Genomic DNA, 13984 nt, shown 5'->3' with positions numbered 1-13984 from the left:
ATAAGGACTGCAAGGCTCATTCTGTTTTCCCAGTTCGTTTCACTCTGTGCTACAACAGGGCCCTGTGGCTTACTTCACCTCCTGACGTGACATTATTACAAGTGCTCATGAGAGAAATGAAAGGGTAAAAACCTGCAAACTTTTCACCTCGCTTTGCTGGAGGTTATGTGTTTGTGTGTGGGCTGTGTGTATGTAAGCGTGATTGTGTGGGGGTGTGGATATATATGTGGGGATGTACATACTGGGACAGACTGAAGGTCCATCAAGCCCAACATCCGGTTTCCAACAGTGGCCAATCCAGGTCACAAGGTCTCAGAACAGTACAATACATTTTATGCTGCTTATCCCAGAAATAAGCAGTGCATTTTCCCCAAGTCCATCTTAATAATGGCTTATGGAGTTTTGTTTTAGGAAGTTATCCAAACCTTTTTAAACCCTGCTAAGCTAACTGCTTTTACCACATTCTCTGGCAATGAATTCCAGAGTTTAATTACTACTACTACTTAACATTTCTAAAGCGCTACTAGGGTTACGCAGCGCTGTACAGTTTAACAGATAAGGACATTCCCTGCTCAAGGAACTTACGATCTAAAGGACAAATGTACAGTCAGTCAAATAGGGCAGTCAAATTGGGGCAGTTGAGAAGAAGAAAAATTTTCTCTTGATTCGTATTAAATTTACTACTGTGTAGCTTCATCGCATGCCCCCTAGAGTAAACAAACGATTCACATCTACCCGTTCCACTCCACTCATTATTTTATGGACCTCTGCCATATCTCCCCTCAGCCGTCTTTTCTCCAAGCTGAAGAGCCCCAGACGCTTCAGCCTTTCCTCATAGGAAAGTCATCCCATCCCCTTTATTCAGGTGGACACTTCATATCCAGTCATGTATTATCAAGGAGAGAGGACTCCATACTCAATCGTTTATTAATAGGGGTTGATCATGAATTACTGGGGAGTATGCATTGTATCTGATTGTGTATTATTGGGGAATGGGCTGCATATTTTACTGTGCATTATTAAGCTGTGAGCTCTGTAATCCAATCATATATTATTTGGGGGGCGGGCTCCATACATAGATTATTGGAGTATGAGCTGCCTATCAGATTGTACGTTGTTGGGGACCGCAGGCAATGTATTATCACAGTGTGGGCCCCTCATCTATTGTGTATTATTTGGGGTGTGCTTAGTAACTGACTGCGCCTTATGTGTTTGTCTGGTGATATGTTTTCCGTCTACAGGTGAGGTTAGGTGTGAAGCTCCCAATAACAAGCTGGACAAGTTCACAGGGACATTAACCTACCAAGGGCAGAAGTATTCCCTGGACAATGAGAAGATCCTGCTGAGGGGCTGTACCCTGAGGAACACGGAGTGGTGTTTCGGCATTGTTATCTTTGCAGGTATGAGCGTGGAAGTGTCGAAAGACATTTCCCGATTCTTGGTGTGATTGTGAGCTAGTCAGGCAGGTGGCGTAGTCCATTGCGTTTACTGGGATGTACAATGTACAGTAGTACGTAAACCATGACAACAGATAGCGAGCGTTCATCCATTTTCCTTTCTCTCTATAATGCAGACCTGACTACAGTAGCGAAGCCACGGGTGGGCCTGGGTGGGCCAAGGCCCACCTACTTTGGACTCAGGCCCACCTAAAATTGTGACACTCTTGCTGTGGCTGGTGGGGATCCCCAAACCTTGCCAGCTGAAGATTTTCTCCTTGGGCACCAGCGCTCTTCCAAATGTCAACCAGCGGCACTTGCCTGGAGACTGGCCCTTCTGCACATGCTCAGTTTATGCACATGCATAAGCGCTAAGCATGCACGACAAGCCAGTAGCAGCATCCGTTTGAGGCAAGTGCTGGCTGCTCGAGGAGGAGGAGGAAACCTTCAGGAAGCAGGGTTTGGGGATCCCCGCCTACTCAAGTATTTAATATTTGGGGTCTGTGGGCAGGGAAGGGTGGAGAGAGGAGCAAACCAGGGGGGGGATGTGAATTCCATGCCTACCCACCTTGGGCTCAGGCCCACCCAAATTTGACTATCTGGCTACTCCCCTGCCTGACTAGATTTCCGATTTACCTCCACATACCCACTGCTAAGCATCCTCAGTGCTTGCCTCAGGTTCCTTTCATTTCCAGCAGCACTGGAAAGCTCTTCTACGTATCCACCAGGGGCGTATCTGCGTGGGGCCACAGGGGCCTGGGCCCCCGCAGATTTTGCCCTGGACCCCCCTACCGCCGTTAACTCTCCCCCACCTACCGCCAACCCTTTCCCCGCCTACCGCCGTCACCTACCCCGAGGTCCGCTCCTGCCGGCTTTTTAAACTATTACTTCAGCTGGCGGGGGACCCCAACCCCCGCCAGCCCAGCCGAGGTCTTCTTTAACTTCTTCATCCTCGTGCTGTTAAAGCTACATGATGCATCCTTCCAGTTGGACGGAGTTTGACGTTGCAGCACGTTGTACGGACGCATCTTTAACAGCACGAGGATGAAGAAGTTAAAGAAGACCTCGGCTGGGCTGGCGGGGGTTGGGGTCCCCCGCCAGCTGAAGTAATAGTTTAAAAAGCCGGCAGGAGCGGACCTCAGGGTAGGTGACGGCGGTAGGCGGGGGAGGGTTAATGGCGGTAGGGGGGGAGGGTTGACGGCGGCGGGGGGCAGCAGTAGGGGGGGTTATAATGTGCCCCCTCACTCTAGCCCCTGCCCCACCCCCTACCGCCGAACCTCAGATACGCCCCTGGTATCCACCACCTTTCGGAAAAAGAAATATTTCCTTGTTTCTCCTCGCTCTGTCCCCTCCAGCCTCATCTTTTTTTCTAGAACCTTTTACTGCTGCCAAATACCTTGTCTCTTGAGCATAACTTTTACCTATGAAGTATTTGGATGTTGCTATCATACTCATCTGTCTATCCTTTCCTGAAGGGGAATGAATAGCCAGATCCTAAAAGGGCTTGTGGTGAAGTCGGACGAGGCCTGCAGAACTGAACACACATACAGTACTCAACTTCTTTCCAGAGATATCGCCTACTTTTTCAGCGGTTACACTCCTTGTGCATTTCTAGCCATGTCTACTGCCTGGCTACACTCTCCATCAACTTTAAGATCGCCTATGTGCTGTATATAGTACAGTGGCATAGCCAGACAGCCAGTTTTGGATGGGCCTGAGCCCAAAGTAGGTGGGCACAAAATTTTCTCTGCTTTGTTTTGCGGTGAACTGAAATGACGGCTGCGCGGGGGTGGAAAGTGGAAACAGATTACAAATTGGCTTCCTTACCTTGCTTACAGTGGACTAGATAGGTCGACTTCCACTCTGGTCTTGGGCAGCGCTTTCTCCCTTCTCCATCCACTCTCGAGTTTTGCATTTCTCCCTCTCTTCTGCCCGCTCTCCCCGTCCATGTGGTCTGATCATTTTTACTGCCCTGAAGCGCCGTTCTCCCTCCAGCACCGGCGATTCCCATAGTCAGCCTTTTGCCAGCGTGCGTCGTCGGGGCCTCTCCTCAGGCGCGCGTCCCACCTTTGTGGAAAACAGGAAGTTGCAGAGTAGGCGGGACGCGCCTAAGGAGAGGCCCCGACGACGCACGCTGGCAAAAGGCTGACTATGGGAATCGCCGGTGCTGAAAGTAGAACGGTGCTTCAGGGCAGTAAAAGTGAGCAGACCACGCGGACGGGGAGAGCGGGCAGAAGAGGCAGGAAAAGATTGGCGCCTCGCTTGGGAGAGCTAAGCCACTGGTTGGGTTGGGGCTAGTTAGGGTGGGCGGGCCTGGAGCAAAAGTAGCTGGGCCTGGGCCCGTCCAGGCCTGCCTGTGGCTATGCCCCTGATATCGTAGGAAAAGTGTCCCTCACACAATCAACTTCTAACCAGACTCAGCAAATTAACTTTGCAACAATCACATTTATATTCCCAACAATGGTAACTGAAAATGTTCTGCAATGACATAAATAATGTTGCTTAGTAAAAAGGCCCCTCAGAGAAGCCTAGTGATTTTCAACAATATTATTATTAAAAAAAAACATATTAACACCTAACCTCACCTGTAGATGGAAAACATATCACCAGACAAATACATAAGGCGCAGTCAGTTACTAAGCACTCCCCTATCAAGGACAGCATTACTTTCAAAATTTGCTCTCTGGTCCACAAGATAATCTACGGTGAGGCCCCAGGATATATGATTGATTTAATAGATCTTCCAGCTAGAAACAGAATCAGTTCATCACGTACTTATTTTTTTGCTGCATTTATATCCCACATTTTCCCACCTATTTGCAGGCTCAATGTGGCTTACAATATAACACAACGACAATCACATTGATGGAATAGGAAAATCAGAATATAGATAACAGATAAGGTGCATAGGAATATCATGGCAATCATATTAATCTTATCTGAACCTTCACTATCCAAGCTGTATTGGACTCAGATACAAATCAACCTATGGATCCAATTTTTCATACTCAAGTAAGCAAATGTGGAATGCATTACCAAAGAGTGTGAAAACAGTGCCCGATCATCAGAACTTCAAGCGAACTTTAAAGACCTATCTGTTTTGCAAGGCCTACCCTACTGATTCTACTTAAACGCCTCAACTCTACAATGCATCTATACATGCATAGTAACATAGTAACATAGACTGTATAAGTCTGCCCAGCACTATCTCCGCCTCCCAACCACCAGCCCCGCCTCCCAACCACCGGCTCTGGCACAGACCGTATAAGTCTGCCCAGCACTATCTCCGCCTCCCAACCACCAGCCCCGCCTCCCACCACCGGCTCTGACACAGACCATATAAGTCTGCCCAGCACTATCTCCGCCTCCCAACCTCCAGTCCTGCCTCCCACCACCGGCTCTGACACAGACCATATAAGTCTGCCCAGCACTATCCCCGCCTCCCAACCTCCAGTCCTGCCTCCCACCACCGGCTCTGACACAGACCATATAAGTCTGCCCAGCACTATCCCCGCCTCCCCTGCATCTATACATACATTGCAATGGACATTTTTATTTCTTATTTCCTTGTCCCTTATTGTACCCATTTACCCCTACCTTACCTGACCCTTTTTCTAATTGTATTTGTTTAATACCTACCGTATTTGGCGTTCACCATTATGGTATTTTGTAAGCCACATTGAGCGCTAATAAGTAGGAAAATGCGGGATACAAATGTTGCAAAATAAATGTTGTTCTGGGTTACTTTGTTAAAATATACTACAATAGGACGTGTTTATCCTCTCGTACCCTAGCTGTGATAATATTTAATCACCTCTCTGACCTCATATGCAAATGTCTTTAAATGAGTCCCCTTATTTTCCATCTCCTCTTACTCTCTTATATCTCTGTGAGGCCTTTTTACTAAGCCGTGTAAGCGTGGCAGCGTGTAGCGAACGCGTGCCAAGTGGTCATTACCGCCCAGTTGCCACGAGAGACTTTACCGCTAGGTCAATGGATGGCGGTAAGGTTGCAGACCCAAAATGGACGCACGGCAATTTTCAGCAAAACTTTTTAAAGGCCTTCTTTACAGGTGCGCTGAAAAATGATTCTGCGCGCGCCCAAAACCCAGGCCTACACTACCGCAGGCCATTTTTCGGGGCACCTTAGTAAAAGGACCCCTTTCATGTTCTGTCTTTGCTTATACCCTACACTGTCTATTAAAATGTTTTCCTACGAATTGTTTTGGCATTGTAAGTAGTATACTAGCCAGCTCATTTTCGAAAGAGAAGGGCGCCCATCTTCCGACACAAATCGGGAGATGGGCGACCTTCTCTCAGGGCCGGCCAAATCGGCATAATCGAAAGCCGATTTTAGCCTGTCTCAACTGCTTTCCGTCGCAGGGATGGCCAGAGTTCAAGGGGGCGTGTCACCAGTGGTACCGAAGGCGGGACGGCGGTGTGGTTAACAGATGGCCATCCTCGGTCGATAATGGAAAAAAGAAGGCTGGCCTTTTGAGCATTTGGCCGACTTCACTTGGTCCCTTTTTGTTCACGACCAAGCCTCGAAAAGGTGCCCGAACTGACCAGATGACCACAAGACGGAATCGGGGATCACCTCCCCTTACTCCCCCAGTGGTCACCAACCCCCTCCCACCCCCCAAAAATTTTTTTTAACATTTTTTGCCAGCCTCTATGCCAGCCTCAAGTGTTATACCCAGCTCCATCACAGCACTATGCAGGTCCCTGGAGCAGTTTTTAGTGGGTTCAGTGCACTTCAGGCAGGCGGACCCAGGCCCATCCCCCCCACCTTACACTTGTGGTGGTAAATGGGAGCCCTCCAAAACCCACCAGAAACCCACTGTACCCACATCTAGGTGCCTCCCGTTACCCTTTAAGGGCTATGGTAGTGATGTACAGTGGTGGGTAGTGGGTTTTTTGGGGGGGGGGGGTGTTTGTGGACTCAGCACCCAAGGTAAGGGAGCTATGCACCTGGGATCAATTTGTGAAATCCACTGCAGCGCTCCCTAGGGTGCCCGGTTGGTGTCCTGGCATGTGAGGGGGACCAGTGCACTACAAATGCTGGCTCCTCCCATGACCAAAGGGCTTGGATTTGGCCGGTTTTGAGATGGCCACCATTAGTTTCCATTATCGGCGAAAACCAATGGTGGCCGTCTCTAAGGTCGACCCAAATGTTGAGATTTGGCTGTCCCCGACCGTATTATCAAAACAAAAGATGGCCGCCCATCTTGGTTCGATAATACGGTCGGGGACGCCGCTTTACGGGGCCAACCTTGGAGATGGGCACCCTTATAGATTGGCGCCCCCATTCGATTATGCCCCTCCACATCATAGTTTATACTGTTATTTGAATATTTTTACTGTTGTAATTGTCTATTGCTTATGTTTGATCTATTCTTACTGTTCACCATCTTGAGTGAATTCCTTCAAAAAGACGGTAAACAAATCCAAACAATTTAATAATTGGAGTGAGGATTTAGAGACTAGTTCAGCGCTGTGTAATGCCTCACCATGTGCCTCCCCACCCCCATTCCCTTCTCTTCCCCCACCAGCAACTATCTTAAATAGAGGGAAGCCACAGAAATCACAAACATTCAGCTCCTGTGTGTGTGTGTTCCAGGGCCAGACACCAAACTGATGCAAAACAGCGGGAAGTCGTCCCTGAAACGCACCAGCATAGATCGGCTGATGAACATCCTTGTGATATGTGTAAGTCTGTTACCTGCTTTCTTGCACTGGACCACAGGGTCATGGCGCTGGTGCAGTGGCGTAGCAGGGGGGGCTGCCACCCAGGGCGGGGCGGTTCGCCGTTGCACACCCCCCCCCCCCCTCCCGGGTGCAGCCCGATGACATCCCCTCCCCCCCGACCAGCTCCCGCACCCTACCTTTAAAAAGAATATCGGGATCCGAGGCGCAGCGCCTGCCCTGCACGTAAAAGAAATGTGGACCGTCGGGCCTTCTCTCTCTCTGTCTGTCCCGCCCTTGCGGAAATAGGAAGTTGCGTCAGCGGAGGGCGGGACAGATAGAGCGAGGGAAGGCCCGACGGTCCACATTTCTTTTACGTGCAGGGCAGGCGCGAGGCGCTGCGCCTCGGATCCCGATATTCTTTTTAAACGTAGGGTGCGGGAGCTGGTCGGGGGGGATGTCAATGCGCCGAGGGGGGGAGCTGGCAGGGAGCACCCCCCCACCCCCTTGAGCTGACACCCGGGGCAGACCGCCCCTCCCGCCCCCCCTTGCTACGCCACTGCGCTAGTGCTATTTAACTCTTTATCGCCTCTGGTACAAACTTAGATTTTGAGCCCTCCAGGGCAGGGCTAGATTTATTGGAATGTACAAGGAAGTTGGATATCGAGACACAATCCAAAGCAGTATCTGAATTCAAGAAAGCTTGGGACAAGTACATGGGATCTCTAAGGGAGAAGAAGGGATAGTAGATATCATGGTTGGGCAGACTGGATAGGCCATATGGTTTTTATCTGCCTTCGTTTTTGTACGTTTCTCTCGGGGGCGATTTCTACAAGTGGGTTAGCTTTGGGCCTACCATGATAGGAATGAACCTCACTCCTAAGCCAGGGCATGGTGGAGTATGATACAGACATTCAAATATTCGAAAGGTATTAATCTACAAACAAACCTTTTCCGGGGACGGGAAGGTGGTAGAAGTAGAGGACATGAAGTGACGTTACAAGGGGGCCGAGTCAGGAATAATTTGAGGAAATGCTTTTTCACGGAGAGGGTGGTAGATGCCTGGAACGCCCTCCTGCAGGAGGTGGTGGAGATGAAAACAATAACGGAATTCAAAAAATGTGTGGGATAAACACAAAGGAATCCTGTATGGAAGGCATGAAACCATAAGTACATAAGTATTGCCATACTGGGAAAGACCAAAGGTCCATCGAGCCCAGCATCCTGTTTCCAACAGTGGCCAATCCAGGTCACAAGTACCTGGCAGAAAAAGAATAGCAACATTCCATGTAGAACCCTAGAGTAGCAAGATTCTAGAATTCTAAAGAATAACAAGATTCCATGCAGAATTTCAAAGTGTATAGCAACATTCCATTCAGAATCCCAAGTACATAAGTATTGCCATACTGGGAAAGACCAAAGGTCCATCGAGCCCAGCATCCTGTTTCCAACAGTGACCAATCCAGGCCAATCCAAATAAGCTTAGCGGTGATCAGATGGCAACCCCAGTAATTGATAAGCAAAGCCAGTGCTGGGCAGACTTCTACGGTCTGTGCCCTGATCGTAGCTGGACACATTTGGATGGGCTGGAATGGGGCTTCTATGACAACTTCAGAACAAGGTCTGTGCCCCGATCATAGCTGGACAGATCTGGATGGGATAAAGTGGGGCTTCGATGACAATTTAAGAAGTTGGAGAACAAGGACTTCTACGGTTTATGCCGTAAACATTGCAAGGTCAAAGCAAGGTCAAGTGTGTATATGTAGTATCACATCATACCTTATGCTATGAGTTTATCTTGTTGGGCAAACTGGATGGACTTTACAGGTCTTTATCTGCCATCATCTACTATGTTACTATTAATGTATGTATGTATGTCTGTATTTATTTATTTCAGATTTTTGTTCCGTGTAATCCTGCATCCTTGGTGGATTACAAAGTTACATACACAGTAATAAAATACATCACAAACCTCAGATCAAAAACAAATACCAAAAATTGTTTCCATGGCCATGTACTTGCTCCTCCACCTCAGAAACCCATGAAACCTCTCACCTCCAACGCTTTTTGAAAATAAAAATGTTTTTAACTGCTTTCTAAAGCTAAGCAATGCTATAGAAGGGTGAGGTGGGTGATGAGGTCATCAGCTGATGATGAAGACTCATCACGCTGGAGACTGTACTGGAGCAGCGAGCGCACCAAGAGGAGACGAGAGGGGGCACGTGGCACGCCGGAGGACAGAGGCAGAGTACATTGGTGAGCAGGCCGGGGGTGGGGGGGGGGGGTTGGGCTCCCTTTGGGCGCGAGTTGGGCTGGGAAATTTCTTCCCATCTGTTAAGACTGGGACCTGGGTTTATCGCATTAATGCAGTCACCCGGATCTCGACACACAGGAGCAGGCCAGAGACAGACCCTGGCACTGGGCCCTCCTTGGAGGCTAGCCCGAGGAATCTTGCCCCCCCCCCCCCCCCCTCGGTGGCCCTGTGCCATGGTACACGTAACACATGTTGGGCAAATGGTAATGCAGTGGGAACTGGGAGAAATATGAACAGTTATGCCAGCCATCATGGCTTCACCCTGGCCCTTCTCACTCCAGCATTCAGCTCCCAAACACTGATTTTTGGGGCAAGGTAGAGACTGTGGTGGGCTCTTTAAAGGAACATTAGGATTTCAGGGGTGGTGGTGTGACTGTAAATAAAATGTTATGTATCTGAGCAGTGAATATGGGTCAGGAGCTTCCTGTGCTGGTTCTGACAACTCCTTAACTCACTCCCTACCCCTGTCCCACCCCACTGGGTCCTAGCGAGGTGGCTACACCCTGTGAGTGACTGTCGGAAAATGATTAAGTTCAGAAGTGGGACTTTAAGTTCGGGTCAGCAGAGGACTCTGAATCTTTAGTTAAATATATTGGGATTAAAACCAGGGCCAGCACCTCAGCCTGGCTCTGATGACCTGGAGTCGACATGAAACATGCTACGTGCATTTGAACTTCTGCAGTATTCAGAGAAAAACCAAAAGAAAACCAGATTTTTTTTTTCATCGCTTCTTGGAAGGGTTCAGCTTGTGTGAAAAGCCACTGAGAGCCCTTTCCTGAGTAACGGCAGCCCCTCCTGGATATAAATAGCCCAAACAGAGCTTCTCCCAGGAAACAAGGAGCTGTGTGATTTTTTTTTTCCATCTTTGGACGCACTCCTTGGCATCTGCTTATCTCAACCAGGATGTCTCTGTGCTCAGAATCATGCAGGAAGTACTGTTTTCAAGTGCTGCAGCTGGCACTGAGCTCAGAAAGAGCCTGGATAATATTTTGTCTTTCCAGCAGTTCTGGGCAAAGCCAGCGTCTGCCAGGAAGGGACCCCAGTCACGGCCAGACTCTTTCAGGGAGGGAGCCCCCCCCCCCTCACCCCCAATGCCGAGTCAGAGTCTACCAGGAAGGGCGAACCACCCTCCATCATGGTCAAGGTCAGCGTCTACCAGGGAGGAAGTAAGAGCCCCCTCCAACCCCCCCCCCCCCCCAGAAGAGCTAGAAACTGCTCTGTAATGTTCCAAAGAAATACTAAAATTTCTAATGAACAGCAAAAGTCTGCTCAGAAGTCAGATTGGGTCCGTTCCAAAACTCCAAACCACTATCCACATCTTTACTTTACAGATGCAGGTCAACAAACATGTAAGAAAACATTCCATTAGGGGAATATTTGCATGTTTTATTCAGTTTTAAAAACAGCTGTTCAGTCTATATGACACCCTGGCCTCAACCTTAAACTACTACGGACTGTTATTGGGGGGGGGGAACCTATATTTATTTGTTACATTTGTACCCTGCGCTTTCCCACTCATGGCAGGCTCAATGCGGCTTACATGGGGCAATGGAGGGTTAAGTGACTTGCCCAGAGTCACAAGGAGCTGTCTGTGCCTGAAGTGGGAATCGAACTCAGTTGCTCAGTTCCCCAGGACCAAAGTCCACCACCCTAACCACTCCTAGGCCACTCCTCCACTGTTGCTACTATTTGAGATTCTACATGGAATGTTGCTATTCCACTAGCAACATTCCATGTAGAAGTCGGCCCTTGCAGATCACCAATGTGGCCGCGCAGGCTTCTGCGTCTGTGAGCGTGACGTCCTGCACATCAGACTCACAGAAACAGAAGCCTGTGCAGCCTTCTACATGGAATGTTGCTAGTGGAATAGCAACATTCCATGTAGAATCTCCAACAGTAGCAACATTCCATGTAGAATCTGCAATAGTATCTATTTTATTTTTGTTACATTTGTACCCTGCGCTTTCCCACTCATGGCAGGCTCAATGCGGCTTACATGGGGCAATGGAGGGTTAAGTGACTTGCCCAGAGTCACAAGGAGCTGCCTGTGCCTAAAGTGGGAATCGAACTCAGTTCCTCAGTTCCCCAGGACCAAAGTCCGCCACCCTAACCACTAGGCCACTCCTCCACTGATTAAGTCAGTGTATTTACCCATCAACTCGAAATAAACGTGTAGAGCTTCAGACAAGAATGAGGGGTGAATTGGGGGGGTGTAACTTGAGCCCCACTCTTTTCAGTGGGAATGTGACTTTTGGGCACTGCTGTTTGGATAGTGCATTTGGGTACCTGAAACCTTTGGGCACCCAAATGGGTGCTGTCTAAAAAGTCCTCTCTAGATCTGAGCTGAGAACTGGATCAGCAGAGGCACAGTGCTGCAGGCAGCGGTGGTCTGGAATTCGTTGCCAGAGAATGTGGTAAAGGCAGTTAGCTTAGCGGGGTTTAAAAAAGGTCTGGACACCTTCCTAAAGGAAAAGTCCATAGACCATTATTAAATAGACTTGGGGAAAATCCACTGCTTATTTCTGGGATAAGCAGCATAAAATGTATTGAGGTTTTTGGGGGGATCTTGCCAGGTATTTGTGACCTGGATTGGACACTGTTGGAAACAGGATCCTGGGCTTGATGGACCTTGGTCTGTCCCAGTGTGGCAATACTTATGTACTTATGAGATCATAGCTGCCCCAAGCGGTGCCCATGAGGGAGGACAGTCCCTGTTCTATCCTGTCTCGCAGGCACCGCCTGAGGCAGCTATGATCTCCCTTCCACTCCAAGGACCACTGCTGCCTCATGGAAGATAGGTGCACTGCTGTCGGCAAATCAAGTAACTTCCGCAGACAGGAACAATAGACTGGATAGGAAGTAAGAATTTGGGACAACAAACGTTTCGGGGGCCTATATGGCCACGCCCAAATGGCAGCACCCAAAAGTCCTGCTTGGTGTTCAATATGTACATCACTACTACTTATCATTTCTATAGCGCTACTAGACGTACACAGCGCTGTACACTTGAACATGAAGAGACAATCCCTGCTCCACAGAGCTTACAATCTAATTAGGACAGACAAACAGGACAATTAAGGGATAAGGACAAAGAGTAGCAACATTCCGGAATCCCAAAGACTACTACTACTACTTATCATTTCTATAGCACTACTAGACGTACGCAGCGCTGTACACTTGAACATGAAGAGAGAGTCCCTGCTCGACAGAGCTTACAATCTAATTAGGACACACAAACAGGACAAATAAGAGATAACTATTATATTGTCTATTTGCATTTTAATTTTTCGACAGTGTGTAAGCCACATTGAGCATGCAATTAAGTGGGAAAATGCGGGGTATACATGTGTTAAATAAATAAATAAGAGAATTACTAAGGTGGGGATGATAAAATAAGGGTTCTGAACAAGTGAACAAGGGTTAGGACTTAAAAGCAGCGTCAAAAAGGTGGGCTTTTAGCTTAGATTTGAAGACGGCCAGAGATGGAGCTTGACCTACCGGCTCAGGAAGTCTATTCCAGGCATATGGTGCAGCAAGATAAAAGGAACAGAGTCTGGAGTTAGCGGTGGAGGAGAAGGGTGCAGATAAGAGAGATTTACCCAGGGTTTGGAATCGGTGAACTTGAGTTTATCTCTAGACCCTTGGCTCCATTGACTGTTGTTCTGTTGATTTATAGGCCTCCGGGGAGTTGGGCTATTTTCAAGATACTTTATTGTCTCTTATCACTCAACATACTGTAGCCTTTCATCAAGTTTTGATATTGGGTAAATTAAATATCCAGTTGGAGGATGATATAGATGCCAGGGCAATGACATTTACTTCTCTGATGAACATCATGTACTCATCAACATGGCCACTGTCTTGATTTTATGTTGCCATCAGGGCTTCTGGCATTCCAGTGGCCACACTCGGGGGAATAGCCAGTACTCTGGTCAGATCACTGTTTGTTTGGGTTTACATAGTAACATAGTAAATGACGGCTGATAAAGACCTGAACGGTCCATCCAGTCTGCCCAACAAGATAAACTCATTTTACATGGTATGTGATACTTTATACCTGAGTTTGATTTGTCCTTGCCATATTCTCAGGGCACAGACCGTTGAAGTCTGCCCAGCACTGTTCTTTTATTAAAAGTTCTGAAGATTCTGGAATCCTAAAGAGTTACAAGATTCTGGAATCCCAATTAGTAGCAACATTCCATGTAGAACCCCAAAGAGTAACATAGTAAATGATGGCAGATAAAGACCTTACAGTCCATCCAGTCTGCCCAACAAGATAAACTCATTTTACATGGTATGTGATACTTTATACCTGAGTTTGATTTGTCCTTGCCATATTCTCAGGGCACAGACCGTTGAAGTCTGCCCAGCACTGTTCTTTTATTAAAAGTTCTGAAGATTCTGGAATCCTAAAGAGTTACAAGATTCTGGAATCCCAATTAGTAGCAACATTCCATGTAGAACCCCAAAGAGTAACATAGTAAATGATGGCAGATAAAGACCTTACAGTCCATCCAGTCTGCCCAACAAGATAAACTCATTTTACAAGG

General features: G+C 48.0%; 1 protein-coding gene across 2 annotated transcripts in view; it reads left to right on the top strand.

Moving 5' to 3' along the window:
- LOC115462800 (phospholipid-transporting ATPase ID-like) overlaps positions 1 to 13984 on the top strand; it is a 258559-nt gene that overhangs the window by 171037 nt on the left and 73538 nt on the right. For both annotated transcript variants that reach the window (XM_030192816.1, XM_030192815.1), the window contains exons 10-11: positions 1242 to 1400; positions 7056 to 7144. In XM_030192816.1, coding sequence (XP_030048676.1) covers positions 1242 to 1400; positions 7056 to 7144 — 248 coding nt within the window. The remainder of the gene's footprint in view (positions 1 to 1241; positions 1401 to 7055; positions 7145 to 13984) is intronic.

Source organism: Microcaecilia unicolor, chromosome 2 (assembly GCF_901765095.1).
Source record: "Microcaecilia unicolor chromosome 2, aMicUni1.1, whole genome shotgun sequence".
NCBI lineage: Eukaryota > Metazoa > Chordata > Amphibia > Gymnophiona > Siphonopidae > Microcaecilia > Microcaecilia unicolor.
This window is presented reverse-complemented; position numbering and strand designations above follow the sequence as displayed.